Below are 19,599 nucleotides of genomic sequence, written 5' to 3'. Positions count from 1 at the left end.
TTTCTGATTAGGTGCCACAATTCAACTGTCATTTTTAAAGCAAAACAGTTTGCACTATAGTTTTGACGTCAAATATGGTATTATGACGTAACAATGAAGATATTCATGCTCATCCATTGTAGTTCATGAGAAAATGAACAATGCTCTAATTTGCAAAGAATCTTAAGGAAATATATTTGGAAATGTAAATATATAAATATAATGTGTTCTTTATCGGTTTATATAAATATAATGTGTTCTTTATCGGTATATAGAAATACCGGTATATAATGTGTTCTTTATCGGTTTATACATAAATATAATCAATTAAGACCAATTAATCGCATGCAATAGGGACAAGATGTAGAGTGTTGTATATAAGTTAGGTGGAACTACATAAAAATGCCTTCTTAAAACAGTGCTCTGGTCTCTCACCGGTATTCACCGCACAATTATGATGGAATCAAAACAGTAAGCAGAATAAAATCTATATGTAGGTAGTCAGTTATTATCAATTTTTTGTGTTTTTAAACATTAATTCATTGATTTAAGGTTCATAATAACTATTCCTCTGATCATTCATACAAATTTTCCTTTCATGCTTCTGATATTTTGAAAGAAATCTTATTTATAATTAAAATACATACAATTTCAGCATAGTATTACCCTCTTGGGGCTAAGTTTGACAGAAATGACCTTTTACAGTGTAACATGACAGTTTTATAACGAAATATTTAATTGTCACTTACCCCTAAAAAAGTGTTCTCTATCAATGGAGACCCTAATGTTTAACATGCTTTAACTTTAGAGTTGTTCCTAAGAAATTAGCAAACTGGGTGCTTTATATAATTTAGTAAAAATCTATTATTCGGTCAAACCAAGTTAAACCTGACCACACGATATAGCAATTTTAGTTGAGTTATCGCTCTTTGTTCAAACCCTATAGGTAATGTTTCAAAATGGCCAAAAGTGGGTCTTTGCGAAATCGATAGAAAGACGAATTTATTCAAATAGGCAAAAATTCATATTTAAATCACATTATACATGTTAAGCAAGTTTTTGATAATATTTGGTCAATAAAGATGTCGCTAGAACTTCTTCAAGTGTGAAGGTTAACTCACCCTATCTGATACATACCTGGTATTCACCTTATATCTGATATATACCTGGTACTCACCCTATATCTGATACATACCTGGTACTCACCCTATATCTGATATATACCTGGTACTCACCCTATATCTGATATATACCTGGTACTCACAATATATCTGATATATACCTGGTACTCACCCTATATATGATATATACCTGGTATTCACCCTATATCTGATATATACCTGGTACTCACAATATATCTGATACATACCTGGTACTCACCCTATATCTGATACATACCTGGTACTCACAATATATCTGATACATACCTGGTACTCACAATATATCTGATACATACCTGGTACTCACAATATATCTGATATATACCTGGTACTCACAATATATCTGATATATACCTGGTACTCACAATATATCTGATACATACCTGGTACTCACAATATATCCGATATATACCTGGTACTCACAATATATCTGATACATACCTGGTACTCACAATATATCTGATATATACCTGGTACTCACAATATATCTGATACATACCTGGTACTCACAATATATCTGATATATACCTGGTACTCACAATATATCTGATACATACCTGGTACTCACAATATATCTGATACATACCTGGTACTCACAATATATCTGATACATACCTGGTACTCACAATATATCTGATATATACCTGGTACTCACAATATATCTGATACATACCTGGTACTCACAATATATCTGATATATACCTGGTACTCACAATATATCTGATACATACCTGGTACTCACAATATATCTGATACATACCTGGTACTCACAATATATCTGATACATACCTGGTACTCATGACAGGATAGGTTGAGTTCACCCTGCATCGGACACTCTAGTAGTTGTACAAGTTCTTGTGATGTCGCTACTGACCGAATATAATCAAAACGGAGCTTAATATGCCTTATGTGATTAAAACATGAAGTTGTGATAAAATTTTATACTATTTATTTAGAAAATATCATTAAAAACTATTTTTTTTTTTGGAATGAGTCAGAATTCACCATGGATCGTACAGTGTTCACCATGCATCAGACAAACGGTATACTGAATCGGAAAAAAAATGTCCTATCTTCGATTCATCGCAGTGGCCTTTAAAACACCTAAAATTAGGCCACCTAAAATGCTTATAAATTAGTGACATGATAATATTTTATGCTTCCTTTTAAAATTAACTATTTGTTTTAAATTGATTTACTTTTATTATTGATCCACAAATATATATATGGAGCGATTTCAGTTGCATCACATCCCCTTAAACAGACCTTGCAATGCCCCGTAATATATGTAAACATGCGCCTTGGTCTCTGGGGATATCATCTTTTAGTTTGAGGAGATAAAAAGAGCCCGCTTCTGGTTATCATAAATCGACAACTTGTATTTTCACTGCATATGATGAGTTAATATGTGTTACTTCTGCAAAAAACAGCTGTTAATTAGATATTATACATGAATCTCTATACGAAAAAGGAAGTAATTATCCATGCATCATACAATGTCCGATTCACGGTAGATTTTGTCCGATACGTGGTGAAAGGAACATAGCAGTAAAAAACAACTTTAAGAAAATAAATACAAATTATTAACTTGGAACTGAAATTTCTTGAATTTTTCATTAAAATTATCATTCATTTACAAAATTCATCCAAGACAGACTTGTTCCCCTACATGTTCGTCTGAAGAAAGAAAGACAACTCTCTGCAAAATGATGTAAAATATGTCGTCACTTCAAGACCAAAATCGGGGTATTTTTTCACCCCATGATCATAAAATCGGCTTTATTGAAAATTAAGTTTAAATCTTCGACTTTAAGACAGGAACAAGTAAAAGCACGGAGACATAGCAGGTTTCATTTGATGCAAGTTTATTGCTTTCAGTTGTCCAAAGCAAGGTATATGATGAACTCATCCTTACAGGTATAACCCTTAGGTATTTTAATTAGTTTGTTTGCATAGAAACACCTATACCTAGCCTTAACTCACTTGTGTAATCAGCCACCTTATGAAATTCATATCAAATGGACTCAGGATACATATGATATTATGGGGTCTGTTGGCCATATATTGAAAATTAATGATACCTTTAAGAATTCTCTTCCTCTTCTTCTTCTTTTTTGGAAAAGCAGCAGGCAAAGATTAATAGTTGGTACCGTATATAAATATTCAGAAGTTAAGACTAACATGTGGTTAAGTTAGTCCTATATCAAAAATATAAAAACGTCTCTATTACTGCTATACATCTAGCAAGTAGTGGCAATTAACTTGTGAACCCTTCATAAATCATGAACTTGCCCTCTCGTTTCAAGACCAACCATGAGGTTACGATTATGTATCTTGGCTTTTATTGATGCATAATATGTATATATTCAAAGACCTTTACTTCCTATTTATAAACGTCTAGGAGACATTCTCGATTGACATAAAAATGAAGCAAGAGGATTATTGGTGAAGAGGTTTCTTTAATAATTCACTAAAGGTATTACAAAAAATGTGACGTCGTATCCGGTCCGGACGATCTACCATTACACTGTCACAAGGGCTCTGTAAAAGTGCCAATAATTGTAAAGGGGAGATAATTTACCCGACATAGATCAAGGGTTTTCCCCCTTTGTTTTCACATCAAATATGAAAAAGGGATTCTCTTTGGTCAACCGTCTGTTTTAAACAGTGAGGGATTATTTGTAAAAATGTTACGTGACTGAGTTGCTCAGAGTCCTGCACTGAATGCCTCCATAATGATGTCTTTGACGCTTTCGTCTTCTTCCGTGACGAATTTGACCCACTCGCTGACAATATCCCTGAGAGGCACCAGGCCATTGGGGGCGTTATACAGAGAAAAGGCCTTCTTAATTACTTCCTCGTTCTCGTGACCAAAAGCTTTGAAGGCATAGATAAACTCGTTCAGTTCGATAGATCGATCCTTGTTCGTGTCGATAACGTCAAAGATTTCATCGAAACACTTCTGCATCTGTGCCTTGAAGCCTGCCTTATCCTTTTTATACGCCTCGCTTAAACTATTTACAAATTCACTTTCCGAAATTTCCTTTCCCGCTCCGGTCCGGAAAATATACGTATTCCACCATTTTTCAAAGTCGACCTTCACCCCTTTTGCCTTATCGCCTACAAGCTCGTGAAGATTGGTAAACTTGTTCCTAGACTCTTCCACGTCCTCAAATGAGATCTTACCATCGTGGTTGACATCAAGTGAGGCGTACCAGATCTTCCATTTCTTCAGCAGGTAGTCCATTCCCATCTTGTATGACTAACCTGTAAAGACAGGGATAAATGTAGGCCTATGAGTTGTGTGATTAAATATTTAGAACACGGGTAAATGCATCGTCGCAAGCCACGGGTTTTGTGTCCATTCTATTTCCACAAACCCGTGGCTGTCTCCTACCAAATTTTCTCGTTCTCGCGACTGAATCATTGAATATTTATTAAGTGACTCCAGATTTACCTTGACCAATGAAATCACTCTGTAGCAATTTTTGGTACGCTTAAATGGCGGCGCCCATAATGAAATCATGTTTGCTATGCGTGGCAGATTTATTGAAAAAAATACGATAGATCCTGAAGAACAGAGATGAGTAACGTATATTGTAAAATACTTACAAGGTTTTACATTAAAATTCAGGGTTTCGAATGTAGACGGTGTGTGAGAACGCTGATTAGCATTACTCGTTAAGAAAGGAAATTCGAACCGAAGTTGATGTACAGCTCGTGGTTATGGTTACATCCAAATACAAGATAGACTTATCATTTTCATTGGTTCTGACTTGAAGCGTCAGATGTTATTCCATTGGTTGAATGTATGTTATTAATATTCATGAGAACGAGAGAAATTTGTAGGAGACAGCCACGGGTTTGTGGAAATAGAATGGACACAGAACCCGTGGCTTGCGACGATGGGGTAAATGTAGGCCTATCAGTTGTTAAATATATAGAACACGGGTAAATGAAGGTCTATGAGTTGTGTGATTATATATATACATGTAGAACACGGGTAAATATAGGTCTATGAGTTGTATGCTTAAATATAGAACACGGGTAAATGTGCAGGTCTATGTGTTGTATGATTAAATAATATATAGAACACGGGTAAATGTAGATCTATGAGTTGTGTGATTAAATAATTATATAGAACACGGGTAAATATAGGTCTATGAGTTGTATGCTTAAATATAGAACACGGGTAAATGTGTAGGTCTATGTGTTGTATGATTAAATATATAGAACACGGGTAAATATAGGTCTATGTGTTGTGTGATTAAATACATAGAACACGGGTAAATGTAGTCCCAAGTCTCTAGATTTGAAGAAACTGGAAACTTTACCCAAGGTTGTATCAGTTTTCAGTCAGTCCACTCTAAAGATGATTAAAGCCAACATTTTTTAATAAAATGATTTACGGGAGCGCCGACTGCAATTTTATCAAAAACCAAATAAAAATAAAAGTCCCTGTTGTTGCTTTTATTTTTAAATTTCCCGCCGATCGTCATGCAATGCAAGTGCACTTAGAAAATAAAATAATGTGCAAATAAGTCGACAATTCTGATTGGCTGCTTTATTGAAAGCCATTATTATCATCCAATCAATTTACGTTTGTTATCAACTGTTTCGGAAGTGTATAAACGTGCCAACATGGATGCAGAAATGTCAAGTTTTACAAAAGTTGAGAATACTTTGTCCTTATACACGATAGTTTTTGCAAGTCAACCATAGCTAACAGGAAATAAATTAGAGTGTGTCCGATGACGAAGTTACTTTGGAGTTGAAAAGAAATTAAAGAAATGATCAGCATTATTTTACTAGAGGATATGTTGACTGTCACTTTCGCTGTGGGTACCGTATACAATAGTTCTCTTTTATAATTATGATACCTTTGATGAACATGATAAAAGAATGGAAATCGAAAATAGACGTTTGAATTCTGTGAAGAATAAAATGTGGCGTATCTAACTTGCATGTATATCCAAGAAACGTTTTCAAACTTGTAACATTTTAAAAAGATCATGCAGCACTGTACAGACTGAAAAAGTATTTTCTTGTGTGTTAAATAGTTTTTGAATATATATAAACAGACACGGCGAACGAAACGGTATTTAATGTGTTAATACTGTCAAGCTTTCAGAAGTTTTTAATATGCATAATCATATGCTGTATTGTAAAATACAGGTTTAAAACATGATTCTGGGTTTTATATTATATTGAGATTCTCTTTATAAAACTATATTTTCCTTTTTGATTTGTTGTTTTTATGATTTTTTGTACCTTGAGCATAGTGAAGTTCTCTTTATTAACTTTTTTCTTTGGTCATCTTGTTGTGGTCATGTTGAATATTTTGATAAGAAATTCCTTAGATTTTCTCCAATTCTCATTAGGGTTTAAAAGTCTACTTCAATTTTTGTATTGCGGTTATCATATTTTAAGCTCCACACTGTATATAAGGCAATTTTTATCGAATAATTGAAAATAAACATCTTTTCCAATTTTATTTTTTTAGTCGACTGCGTCAAAAATGGAATTTTATTTTTATTTTTATTTATCCCCCCGACCCAATTTAAAAAAAAAAAAAATCCTGTAAATCATTTAATAAAAAAATGTTGGCCTAAAGATCTATTTCTTATTCTCGATGTAAGAATACCATGTTGTCACCATCCTGTTCCATAAAGACCGTGATTTAAACAAGCACGCGTCTACTCGTTATGTATCTATGATACATGTAAGTACATGTACACGTTATTAGACAGTGTTAATGAATCAGGCTCTGTAGCTCCTTAGAGAGAGGTATAGTGACCCAGCCTTATATTTTCTACTCTTTCTTTCATAGCTTTTCTTGGAAAGGGTTACTGTTTTTTGACATTTTTACTGTGAAATATTGAAATTTATAAAAACTGATGTTATATACAGACGTCGAATATTTTTACCGAAAACAAAACAAAACAGAGTACTAACTCTTGCTAATGAAATAATTGCTATAGATAGCGAGAGCAAATAAACTAATCTGTCACTGACCAAAAGTACCAAGATTTTTTTCAAAATTCTTTTACGAGGTTTAATCCAAAACTGAAGACACAACTTGACAACTCTCCAGGGTCATAAAACTTAGATTAGCTCATATTTGATCTCAGTCTCATTTTCCACCTATATATTCCTTTTTGCTAAAGTGAAACTGAGAACAAAAGTGAGCTTGTCTTAATTTTTATCACCTCAGAGCTTGAGCTTTCATTTGAGGTGAGCTTAAGGTAGTTCGATCCTAGCGGAGTGGGACACATCCTTAAAAGACCATACGGCTGATTACAGAATTGCTGCCAGAGGGCACTCAAGTGACCCTTTACTTTTTATTAACCTAAAGCTTTGAGTGTAAAAAGATGATTTACATCGTCTCAATAGATATGATTTCTTTAACCTTTTGACCGTATCACACTCGTGTCTATGCCTCCGCCTAAATTACCACGCAGTAAATACAATCTAGCAGAGTGCTTGCTCATCTTTCAAACTAGTGTACTTTATACTCCTGTAAAGAGGCAGTGCGGGTCGGTCAACTTAGCTGATGTATATTTGAAGCAATTATTTTTTCCTCTTTATATTCATAATTCAGAAGCTTAGAGTTGAATATAAACATATAATGAGTCTTACAAAATTAATTATTGTATTGTACTTACATCATAATAATTATATACCTCATGTTTTAAGATTAAATACAATTAAACTTAATACTCACAAACAATTGAAAGATAATGTGAAGAAAAGTATTAAGCAGGTCTTGATGGGCGTTTTAAAAACACGCATTTCAATTTTCATTTGGACGTGAAATGTGCCCCAGTGTAACGTATAGAGTTACATCTTGGTGAACTTCTGAAACTGAAATCATTACTCTTATTACTTTATTGATTGTTAAATACCGTTATTTATCCATAATTCAATGAAAGTCTTATTTTTGAAAGTGATTTTTTTTTTTACTGTGAAAATATCAAAACTGCAGCAAAACTCGATTTTCATTTCCTACACTCCTACAATAAAGAAAGATCAAGTAATGAACTGAAAATTCAATATTCAGTAGTTGGTTAGGGAATTTGTTTCACTTGTGAGGGAGGATTTTTGATATTTTTTATTTTGCTTCGCAATCGTAAAAATTTGGGAAAAAACATGTCGCGCTCGTGAAATGAATTCCATATCCAACTTTAAAAAAATTGAATATCCTCTTTATGTTACAATGTACAGTTCAGCTACTGATTAATTTAATTCAAATCGACAAACTGACAGTAATATAACTCTACATCGGTTGTTGTTTATTGCTAGCGCTCTCGAGCGCTAGCAACTATGTTAGTCTATATTTCTGGAATACGCATGCTCGACTTCACGGTCGGGCATTCTGGGAAAACTACTGTAGAAAGACTGTGCGATAACAATTTCGTTTTGTCATACAAATATAGATATGATCAGAATTTACACTAGCCTTTCCTGTCTGATATGTGCGATATACCGGTACATTTCTTACGTTAGAGACAGACAATACCAGTCTAGATCCGGATTCTGATTTTTTTTTATTTATTGTCTAACCTACACATAAAAGTACAAGAAAAACTTACTAGGTCATATAATGCCAAGATTCTAGACATCTAGCTTTCCTCACAGTTACACCACCTTCCTGGATAATTTCGGCAAGCTCGGATAAAAATCTTTTCAGAGTATGTCGGAAAGACATGTCAGTTTAGTTTTTATCATCTGAAAATACATATGATCTGAAGTTTCGTGTTTTGTTGTCCATCCTGCACGTAAATGAACAAAAAGTAACAGTTACTCGGGTCTTATAAAACGAAGACTGTTATTTCTAAAATTGTAATGAATATCTATCTTTTCTAATCTACCTTCTTTGATTTTTCCGGCAAGTTCGGAAAACCGCCGCAACCTCGGATATGTTTACCGAGATTGCCGGAAAGTTCCGAGAAGATGCGATTGCTAAAAAAGCAGTACCACACTGGAATATTTTATGCTTAAAGCACAGTTAGGAGTTATGCCATTGCCGACGTGAAGCTCACTCTTAGATTCACCATTCTGAATTATGACCCCCCCCCCAACTCAACCCCCCAGTGCTCCATTGTGCCTTCTTATTAATAATTAATCGATTCAGCAAATTTAACAAATGGTTCAGATATCTTCTGTATTTTATTATGCTACAGCGCTAGCTCACCAATCTTTTTAAAAGATAAGCTTGTAAGGATATAATTACATTCCACATGTATTTTGCTTACAAAATGTGTGGAACACTTCAGTCCAATAAAAGAAATTTATTATATTGCTAATAAATAGTCTATTATGAAAAACTACTAAACTCGGGAGAATTTTAGCGTTCACTATCTTGGCGTTTTATTGAACGCTGAGTCTGTATTACGTAAATGAGTATACCCGAAACATTCCGAATACGAGCGCTCAATATCAAACGTTCCCGTTGTAAACAAAAAATGTCGTCTGGTCAACCTCTCAAAGGCAAATTTATGAGAGGTAGTGGCAGCTTGGTGGGATGTGTTTATTTTCACACAAAATTGAAAATATTTATTAATAATTTAGTTAAGAAATAAGGTATCATTTTAAAAGTTTTATCGGGATGTAAATACGGGTTGGTCATGTGATCAAATTCCATAAAGCCCGAATGGCTTTATGGTAGATTTGATCACATGCTAACCCGTATTTACATCCCGATAAAACTTTTAAAATGACACCTTATTACTTATATTTACATTTGTGACTGATTTATTGCAAATAGTAAGGTACTAAAGTTTTAAACCCATAAATGTTGTTTTTTTTTTTCAAAACTCAACGGTATAAAGTTAATGTGTTGAACACGTCGATCACTTATGACGTCACTATGAAATTACGTAGACCGTTTATGACTAAACAATCAATTTATGGTCACATGACGAACGTGTTTTACACAGGTGTAAAAACGCCTGGTTCAAATAGTGTTATATAAGGAAAAACATTTGCAAATGTAAATATTACGTATTAGCCTCAATAAAACCTCAATAAGCAAAGCATAACACTTGGTAGGGTCATTGGAATGGTGCGATATTGAACACTTAAAGGACAGACGTTAATTTAAATACCGATGCTAAAAAATCTTATTAATTTTAGTTATTTAATTGAAATAATTAATATAAATCAATAGGAGATGTTTTAGCTATATAATAAAGGAGTTATTGAACTTACATGTATATTGGTGAATATTGGCACTCGTTGGCTGTACAAATACACTCGCAAGCTCGTGCATTTGTACAGCCAACTCGTGCCAATATTCACCAATATAAGTTCAATAACCCTATAGAATTTAATTTTATGAAAATTCATGAGGACATGAACTACGACGCTTCACGCCGGCATATTACATGAACCGCGTTATGCTTCATGATAAACATGCCGGCTTTGTAGCTCATGAACTTTATGAGTTTTCAAAAATTAAATTTAAATCATAAACTTACATTATGTATCTGATAAGTTACCGCAAATAATCCCATTCGACTGTCATTTTTAAAACAAAATTTCGTCTATGGTAAGTCCATATTATGACGTAACAATAAAGTATTCATGCTTATCCATGGCAGTTCATGAAAAAAATTAACTGTTTGATACTTTGTAAAGAATCTTGAATGAAAATAATTGGAAATGTAAATATTATACAACACAACGCGGACGGGGAGGTCAAAAGGTTAAGCTCAGAATTTTATTTTGACGTTACAAACGCTGAACGCCGTGCAAGTGCAACGTCATGAGTGAAAATCAAAATCCACTTTCACATTAAAGAAGTCAACCGTAGTAGCTATAGGAATGGCTCTTCTAATAATCGTAATTTACCCAAATGATCTTTTAATATAACTCACATTTGCATATAAGGTAGTGATTTGAAACATGTAAATATAGAATGTAGTCTCAAAACTGCAACGGTGTGTGGAAACAAATTTTCATAACGCGCAAAGGCGCGTTACGCAATTCTTTGCACATACTGTTGCAGTTACGAGATTACATCTTTCAAAAAAATATTCATGTTCACGTTGAAGTAAATTCTTTTTAAGGAATTTAAAAGAAAAATCAAAACTTAAATAAAGGGGAGTAAATTGAACTTATTGACATAGCAAAACTCAGTGTATTACTATAACAATGGTAAGGACTGATTTTATACTGTTCATTGTTACTAGATCTGACTCTAGTTATGTGTCTAGACTTGGTTTTTTGATACCTGTACCTCAGGGAAATTTCACAAGATTAGTTTAATTTAATAATGATATGCACGTGGATTAGGAAAACACGTATATTTATTAAAATAACTCATGGTAATAACAAAAAAATATCAGGATAAAGAGGTAAAAAGTCATATATTAGATCGATCGACCAAATTCTTTATCGTCATGACGTCAGATCACTCGAATAAACCCAGCTGAGCATTAGAGTAAGTTAAAACAGGATGCTTTTTTTCTGCAGATGGACAACTTTTGATTTTTCTCTGTCTTGACCTGATAATTCTCTGAACTACAACAGGGAGTAGGAGGTAAGTATTATTACGTCATCTAATACGTCATATCTATAGCTTAAACTCCGGATTCAAATGCCTCGCGCACGACGTCACGTTTTGAGCTGTCCTCCTCGGTTACAAATTGGACCCAGGCAGTAACAATATCACGGAGTGGCACCAATTCATTATTAAAAAGTTTAAAGGCCTTTGTTACAAGTTCTTCGTTCTCGTGTCCAAACGCCTTGAAAGCAAAAATGAATTCGTTGAGTTCGATGGAGCGATCTTTGTTTGTATCGATGACGTCGAACATGACGTCAAAGCATTTCTGCATATGATCCTTGAAGGCTGCCTTATCCTTGTTATAAGCAGCCGTCAGATTAGAAAGAAATTGATCTTCAGAAATTTCTTGATCTTTGCCGTTCAGGATGTATGTTGTCCACCAGTTTTTCATGTCTGTCTTGACTGAGTCGGCCTTGTCGCCAAGAAGATGGTGAAGTTCCGTAAATTTATTTCGGGACTCCTCGACATCTTCCAGCGAGATCTTCCCGTCATGGTTGACGTCCAGGGACTTATACCACATCTTCCACTTCTTGGTCAAGTAGTCCATCTTTTATTAAAATATCTAAAAGTCAAACAGAAAATATAACTTGTTATTTTGTAACTATTTCAGCTACAAAAAAATGTTGACTCTACACAAATGGAAAGAAACCAGAACTGCTCAAAAATTTAAATTATAAGCATTAAGTATCTAGAATCAACTCCGATTACAAATTGTTAATCTTTTCATGGTATTTCATTTATAAATGAAGTTTTAAAGTGTGGCTTAGTCAATGTTATTTTTCATCATTCAATTTTTGTTCTTGTATTATTTATATATAATAGCATATCTTAGATTTTAGATAGTTCGATGATAAGTTCGTAAACATGAAAAGCACTACAGCAGCTGATGAAAAAAATATGCCGCCATAACAGAAAGAAATAAATCATCGCACATCTTAAATTATCTTGCAATGATGTTACAGCAAAGAAATTGTTTTAAAATGTATTCCCGTAAGCTTTACTTTTTTTCTGTCAAGCATGCACAAACATTTTGGCAGATCTATTAAAGCGCACATGTGCAGTAAGTTTTGCGTCCTCAGCATTACATGAGGGGAAATATGGAACTACTTTCGTGACGTCAGTATACAAGGTCACACGTGGTTTGTATTTCGCTGTAACCCTACACGCGTCGCTTTCCACGGTGATGTTCGCTGAATCTGCAGCGAATTATATTTCCGTGTGACGTGCAAAATTATAGACGGAGGTTTGAATTCCATGTTCTCTTGATAGAGACGGACACCGAATAAGTCCCTAGACATCTATAATGTATAACACGTGTGCTAGCAGAAAGGCAGGGGAAAAAATAATATCTCAGCGAGGATCGTATACAATGTTGAGTCTTCAGTTTGTGTTAACAATTAATACTTCAGTAGAACTATCAGCAAGGACAGAATTAGGGGTGAAGATGAGTACAGAAGACTAACACCATTTAGTGTTGAGGCTTCGGAAGGGATAAAATAATTTTATGCAAAAAATTATAATTAATTTTTGTATAAACGGGGACCATTTTTGGAATGATAAAATCAAACTGTAGAAAGCTTTATGTATGAAAAAGAGAACATAAAAATTAAAGTGAGCATTTTTAATTAAATGTAGATTGACATATTGTATATATTTTAGAATCATCCAATCATTGAACTGGCAGTTTCAGTGTCCTATTTTTATTTATTTATTTATTTATTTTTATTTATTTATTTTATTTTATTTATTTATTTGATATAATGCAATTGCAATACATTAATTTTGAAGACAAAAAAGTAACGTTATTACAGAATGTAAAATAGTTATTTGACGCTTAGATAAACTTGATGAAATAAGAGGTCTTAAAGAAATAAATAAACATTCTTTCCTGGAAACGATTCGTGTAATGTAATAAATTGGCACTTGAATATATACATATAAAATAGCATCCTTGCGTTTTTCATTAACCAAGATCAGAAAAAATGTAAGCGATTTGAACTTAATGTTTATTTTATATTAAAGGTACGGCAGACAAAACATTGACAGAGGGTTTTGATTATGTGCAGAGTTAAACGTTGATCGTTGATAAATATACAAGCCATTGCGGGAAACCAAGGATCGCAAAGGACTCAGTGAGTTTATGTATTGATTACCAAGGGGGAGAACTGCGCATCAAGAACAGGAACTTGTACAAACAAGGATAATGTATAAAGATTTTCCCTCTCAGTTTATTCTCGATGATATATATTTTTTTACTCGATAAACTGGGTTGCGGTTGAGAAATATATTAAACTTTTAGTGAAAAAAAATCCTTTATGAATTCATCAGACGAATCGAAATACCAAGAAAATAAAAATTAATTAAACTCTTTGACATACATATTATATATTTAGAAATACTTTGTTTAATTAGACGCATACGAAATAGGATTTAATTATACTGAACAGTGGCGGATCCAAGATTATTGAAAAGGGGGGAGGGAGGGGGCAGCCTATTGGAATAGGAGGTGGGTGCCTAGGGTGCCCCCCAAATCCCCCAGATGTCTCAGGTTTTAGGAGTTTTGTAGAACAGTTTTTTTAAATTTATTTATACTAAGTTATATTTAACGTATAATTTATGCATTATCCCATATAAAAATTATTTTATTTTGTCTATTTTTGTCACGAAAGGGGGGAGGGGAGGGGGAGGGAGGAAGGAGGGCGAGCCCTCTGCCCCCTCTAAATCCGCCAGTGTTGAAGAGGAGAATTAGTTCTCCAAAAAATAAGAAGGAGATAGGCAATGATCCTAAATACTCTTTTCCTACGGGGAAACTTGTTTTAAAGAAAAAAAAAGAAAAATCGAGGATTTTTAAATCTTATGTTAATATTTCGTTTCTTTGATAACATATACTCTCTTTGCAATAATGTTTTTCATTATGTCATGAATAAACTTCAGCATCTCTCTGTATATGTTTTTTTCTGCTTTAGTATTCATTACAGACTAAAAATATCTTATTCTAGATAGAATCTTTATACAATTACATCGTCATCATTTTCCTCAAGTTAAATATTTAGCCTCCCTTGTGTTTGTGGCTAAGTACGAAGCGATAGCATGGCAGAGTCCATTACAGAATTCTGACACCGTTTACGGGACTAATTTGACATCGTTCACACATCGTTATAACAGTTACGTTAATCATCTATAGGGCTTCTCCTCGTCATCAGCTGTTTAGACACCGAGATAAGAATCAATTCTCACAAGTAACGTAAAAATAGGAATTTATTCAATAAGGATGACAGTGTTTAAGAACTACTGCATGATTGCTGAATACGAGTTTTTAAATATATGATCCGTTCATCATTAAAGCAACCACCCCAGAAAGCCCCCCCCCCTTCCCTAAGAAAGTACCGTTCTAGAAATTAAAAAACCCAAACAATTAGAATACAATGATTACGCGGCTTTCGTTGGCTTATTCGCTACTATGATACATGTACTAGTGAAGAACAACTTTTGACACAGTGACTATATTCGTCATTGAACTGTACTCACAACAAGAACTGTACATGTATACAGTACAGAACTTTATATACAATACGGTACTGAATGTACAACAATGTACAACACAGCCCTGCATTTATACAATGCCGTATTGCATTATTATACAACACTGGGTCCCCGTTTTACTAAAGAACCTACGGCTTAAACAAAAATTCAATTTTGCAAATAACTCTGTTTTTTTTTTAAATTAATTTGGAAATCTTTTTGATCTTTTTGAAGAAAATTTTGGAAGATATATTCATGAATACAATTTTAAAACAGAATTACATGTATATATTTTGCAAGATTTTACAAGAAACTAAAGTTTTTGGTCTTCGTTCTTGTTCCTTTAAATTTTGATAAAGACGTTTTTTTTTTCTGAATTCCAGACAAGTAAAAAAGCCCCCAGCGTATTGGTTATTTTCTAACTAATGCGCTTGCGATAAATACCTGTCTCATCACAGTAAAAATTTCATACATTTCCTCAGATGCTAATTTCTGGCGCTTAACTAGCAACACTAACCTAATTTTAACATTTTATAACTCCACTGACTGTACAGCATATAAAAAAAAAATAGAAAAACAGGTACAACATCGTACAATGTGAAAGAGAAAATGCATGGAAACAAAAGTGAAAGCAGAAGCAAAAAAAAAAAAAAAAAAAAGCAAGAATGCATGCTACAAACAGAAATAAGCGAACCTCGCGCAGCGTTTCTCGTCTTTTATAAGAGCTACCTCGTTGTTTCGCCAATGCATTGAAAGCTGGATATGTTTTCCGCACTGAAGCAATTCGTGATTCTACTACATGAACCAGAGCAATGCGATACTCTAATGCGATATATACAACATGTACCAGAGCAATGCGATACTCTAAAATGATATGTAAAACATACACCAGAGCAATGCGATACTCTAATGTGATATATAAAACATATACCAGAACAATTCGATACTCTAATGTGATATATAAAACCAATGTCTCTACGTAGAAAGCATTCATTGATATAATTGAACAAATTCACTGAAACATCTAAAACAAGGTCATGGCCAAACGTCTGTAATGTACGTAGAATAAGCTATTTTATGTGTATATAGCTTTTTAGCTTAAGGTCTGACGATACGTTCCTCAAATATATGTTATGTATATCTTCGTAAAGTATGAAAACTATTCAAAATTTTAATTACTTTCTTATTTCTAAACCAGTTTCTAATCGTCTTTAAAAAATCCAAACACTAAAAAATTTGATTTTGGCAAATTAATTTTTTTTCCAAAAGGATTATACAAGAAAAACTATCCTCTGGTATCTTGCACAAATGCCTGGTAAGGTACCTCAATTTTTTGATGAGTAAGCATGTTAAAGTAGCAATACTTCAATGACAAAATCTTGGAAAAAAATATATATTATTGAGGAACGTATCGTCTGTCCTTAAATGAATATGGGTAGTCTGATAAACTTTTGGAAATGAGAATCTAAGATAGGCAGCTAGGCTCACAGTAAAATTAGCAAAAATACGTATTGAATTGTGTGTGCATCTCTAAAAGCTTTCTGTTAATTAGGATACATTTCAGTTACCTATTATACCATTTATTTATTTATTTATTTTTGTTTTGAAAAGAGATATACAGAGTATGTATAAATTCCGTGACAAAAGGTTGCTAATTTTTAGTCAAAATTACCTCGCCCAGTAAAGGAAATATTTTTATACAGATTTGAACAATAAAAATTTGTTTTTTGAATTACTTCCTAGGGTCAATGCTAAAATGAAATACGCATCGCTGACCAGCGCGGTGCGCGCATTGTGCTTTTTTCCCGCCGTAGCTGGCGTAGCTTTTCCGTAGAAGGATTATCTGCCCTTGATTATTCCTATTCGCTGCCTATAGAGCGCGCACGATTGAATCAGGTATTAGCACGTGGGTTTTGCTGCCATAAGCGTTCCGTCAAGCACAGAGGCATCCAAACAAAAGAAATGATTTACTTACCAATTGTATAGGACTCAGGTAACGTGAAAGATTCGTACCAATCGCTGAACGTGTATCTAAAAAAAAATCTTTAAAACCGCGGTACGTCATTGGAGAATTCCAAGAGCCACGTGATTTTCCGAAATTCAAATCTCGAGATCCATTGATAAAAGAAATATAACTAAAAATAAAGATTGCATACCAGAAAGAAAAGTAGAAAACGAAATAAAAGAAAATAAACTAACAACAGAAAAGAAATATAGAGAATAATAAACAAACAATATGTAAAGTATTACAAAAATAAAACCAATGTTTATAAGTATAGAGAATGAAGAGGTTCGTATTACACGTATTCAGCTATCTTCAACTTCACTTCTACAGATTTGACGAAACTACCTGGTAAAAAATCAATACAGACTGAACTTCAATCAGAAAGTAAACTGTGACAGTTTCCAGTGGGAATACATAATGTACTTATATTTCTCTGTGTCTGTCATCTCAGCCGAGTTATACCCAAAAGAAATTACATTTCCTGTTGCTGCAGACGACAATTGATCGTTGTGTTACTATATTTTTAATAACTCTTTTAAAACAATATTGCATTGAGGAAGAGTACAGGGAACTATAGACATGTATAGTTTTTTTTTTTTAATAACATACTTATTACTTGATAAATTAGATAATAAATGTAATCAATTCATGCAGGTTCAGATTTCTAAGAATTATAACTTATAAAAAGATAATAAAAACTCCGTGCCAATTAAAAAACTCTCATTTTCGTCTTGAAGCCAATTATTTTATATACCGGAATCAGAATGTAGACAACATATTATATTTCTTCTTATTTCAAAATGAACAGACTCAGGTTAAACTATAATTTCTTCCGCACGAACGTCAAACAGAATTTTCTTTCTGTGTTTGATTAATTACTCAGCGCATTAATTACAGCTTTTTGTCAGTTAACAGACGTTTATTTTCCCCTGGTTTTCCTATCTTCTCGCGATCTTGTAACGAGATGTGATATACACGCGCGGTAATTCAGCACGTTCTGCTTGATCAGAATAAACAGCCTAATTCCTGCCATATGTTCAAAGAAGAAATTATATCTCATGCAGTTTATATCTATTCATTTATTCTGGCTTTTATTTGATAAAACATCTCTGGTACAAATTACTAACCCAGATTTTCACTATACCTCATATTACGAGTTTAAAAAATGACCTCTGCACTGTAACATAGAATAATAATGATATAATACATGTATATCTATCATATATGTTCTTATATTCATCGAGTTAATTGTTGTCGGAGTAAAGACAATGGTGAGAGTTATTTATCGTATAATATTTACAATTATCTTCACATGGCAAGTTTTTGTTTGTTTGTTCGTTTGTTTGTTTGTACTATAAATTTTGAATTAGAGTCAGACGATGAATTGATTTAGATTTATTTTCGATCAATTTCAATTAAGGTTTTTGATAAAGGTAAACGTTCTTTCAGTAAAGTGTTATCTAAGGTTCAATTCACTCGGTATCGATTTTTTTAAATCAGTGATGACTTATAGAAAAAAAAAATATATATATTCTCATCAAAATATATCCAGTATTCTGTTGTTACGAATCATTGGTAAAGCATCTCCATTAGTAAAGCTTAATGGATCGATGTTTAACCTAAAATTGCTGAACTTGCCTATGTATATATATATATTTTTCACAAGAGTGCAAGTCACTAATTCCTTGCTAAGTAAATTGTAAGTGAAAGGAAAGAATATATATATATATACACTGTACATAAATATATATTTCACAGATATTTTTCATTGGAAAATTGACATTTGGTAAAATCTTAGTTGGTTGTGGAGTGTGGAGGGGAGGTTGGTTGATGAGGTTAGGGAGGGGGGAGGATAGGGGTGATTACTGAATGGTACTTACGAAGTTTTAAAACCTAAAATAAGTTAATCCTGAGCGACCTCTAACGTTCGTTCCCTTGTGATATGAGTTGATGTGCCTCCGCGCTCGAATCGACGTCAACTGGTCGTTTGTAGAGAGACGGAATATACGATATAGTAGCGCAGTACACGGATCAATCAATTCACGTATCGTATTGTAGCTATGTATACCCCCACCTTTCATGGTAAAACAATTAAGCAGAGAGGCCCGGAAAGGGGTAGGGGTGTATTGATGTAGATGTACTCTTCGCAAACTCATGTATACATATTTTTGGCATGAGTGAGTAATGTTGATACATGCGTCAGATTTACTGTCTATCTATCTTTTCTTGTGGTTTGTTACCCCATACCGTGCCTCATTGAAATTAACTCATTTTGTCAATCAAAAAAAGTCGGGCTCTGATTGGACTACTGATCTAGATTATGACACCCCTCTTTTTGTCCTGGTCTATTTGCTCCAAGGTTTATT

The 19,599-nt window shown here is 33.5% G+C and overlaps 2 protein-coding genes across 2 annotated transcripts; both read right to left on the bottom strand.

The window, feature by feature from the left end:
* Window positions 1-3,578: 3,578 nt before the first annotated feature.
* LOC133201872 (sarcoplasmic calcium-binding protein-like) lies at window positions 3,579-19,221 on the bottom strand. Its single transcript, XM_061337665.1, has 2 exons — window positions 19,114-19,221; window positions 3,579-4,406 (listed from the first exon to the last, which is right to left on the bottom strand). The coding sequence occupies exon 2, from the start codon at window positions 4,390-4,392 to the stop codon at window positions 3,847-3,849; it is 546 nt and encodes a 181-aa protein (XP_061193649.1). The 5' UTR covers window positions 4,393-4,406; window positions 19,114-19,221; the 3' UTR covers window positions 3,579-3,846.
* LOC133201873 (sarcoplasmic calcium-binding protein-like) lies at window positions 11,432-17,299 on the bottom strand. Its single transcript, XM_061337666.1, has 2 exons — window positions 17,204-17,299; window positions 11,432-12,268 (listed from the first exon to the last, which is right to left on the bottom strand). Exon 2 carries the CDS (start codon window positions 12,251-12,253, stop codon window positions 11,723-11,725), a length of 531 nt encoding a protein of 176 aa, XP_061193650.1. The 5' UTR covers window positions 12,254-12,268; window positions 17,204-17,299; the 3' UTR covers window positions 11,432-11,722.
* Window positions 19,222-19,599: the final 378 nt, after the last annotated feature.

This window comes from Saccostrea echinata, unplaced genomic scaffold (genome assembly GCF_033153115.1).
Source record: "Saccostrea echinata isolate AGI-Se365-2 ecotype Australia unplaced genomic scaffold, CSIRO_AGI_Sech_v1 ptg000046l, whole genome shotgun sequence".
Classification (NCBI taxonomy): Eukaryota; Metazoa; Mollusca; class Bivalvia; order Ostreida; family Ostreidae; genus Saccostrea; species Saccostrea echinata.
This window is presented reverse-complemented; position numbering and strand designations above follow the sequence as displayed.

Excerpts from the sequence above, each read along its gene's own strand:
- LOC133201872 (XM_061337665.1), bottom strand. The coding sequence starts at position 4,392 with ATGGGAATGGACTACCTGCTGAAGAAATGGAAGATCTGGTACGCCTCA.
- LOC133201873 (XM_061337666.1), bottom strand. The coding sequence starts at position 12,253 with ATGGACTACTTGACCAAGAAGTGGAAGATGTGGTATAAGTCCCTGGAC.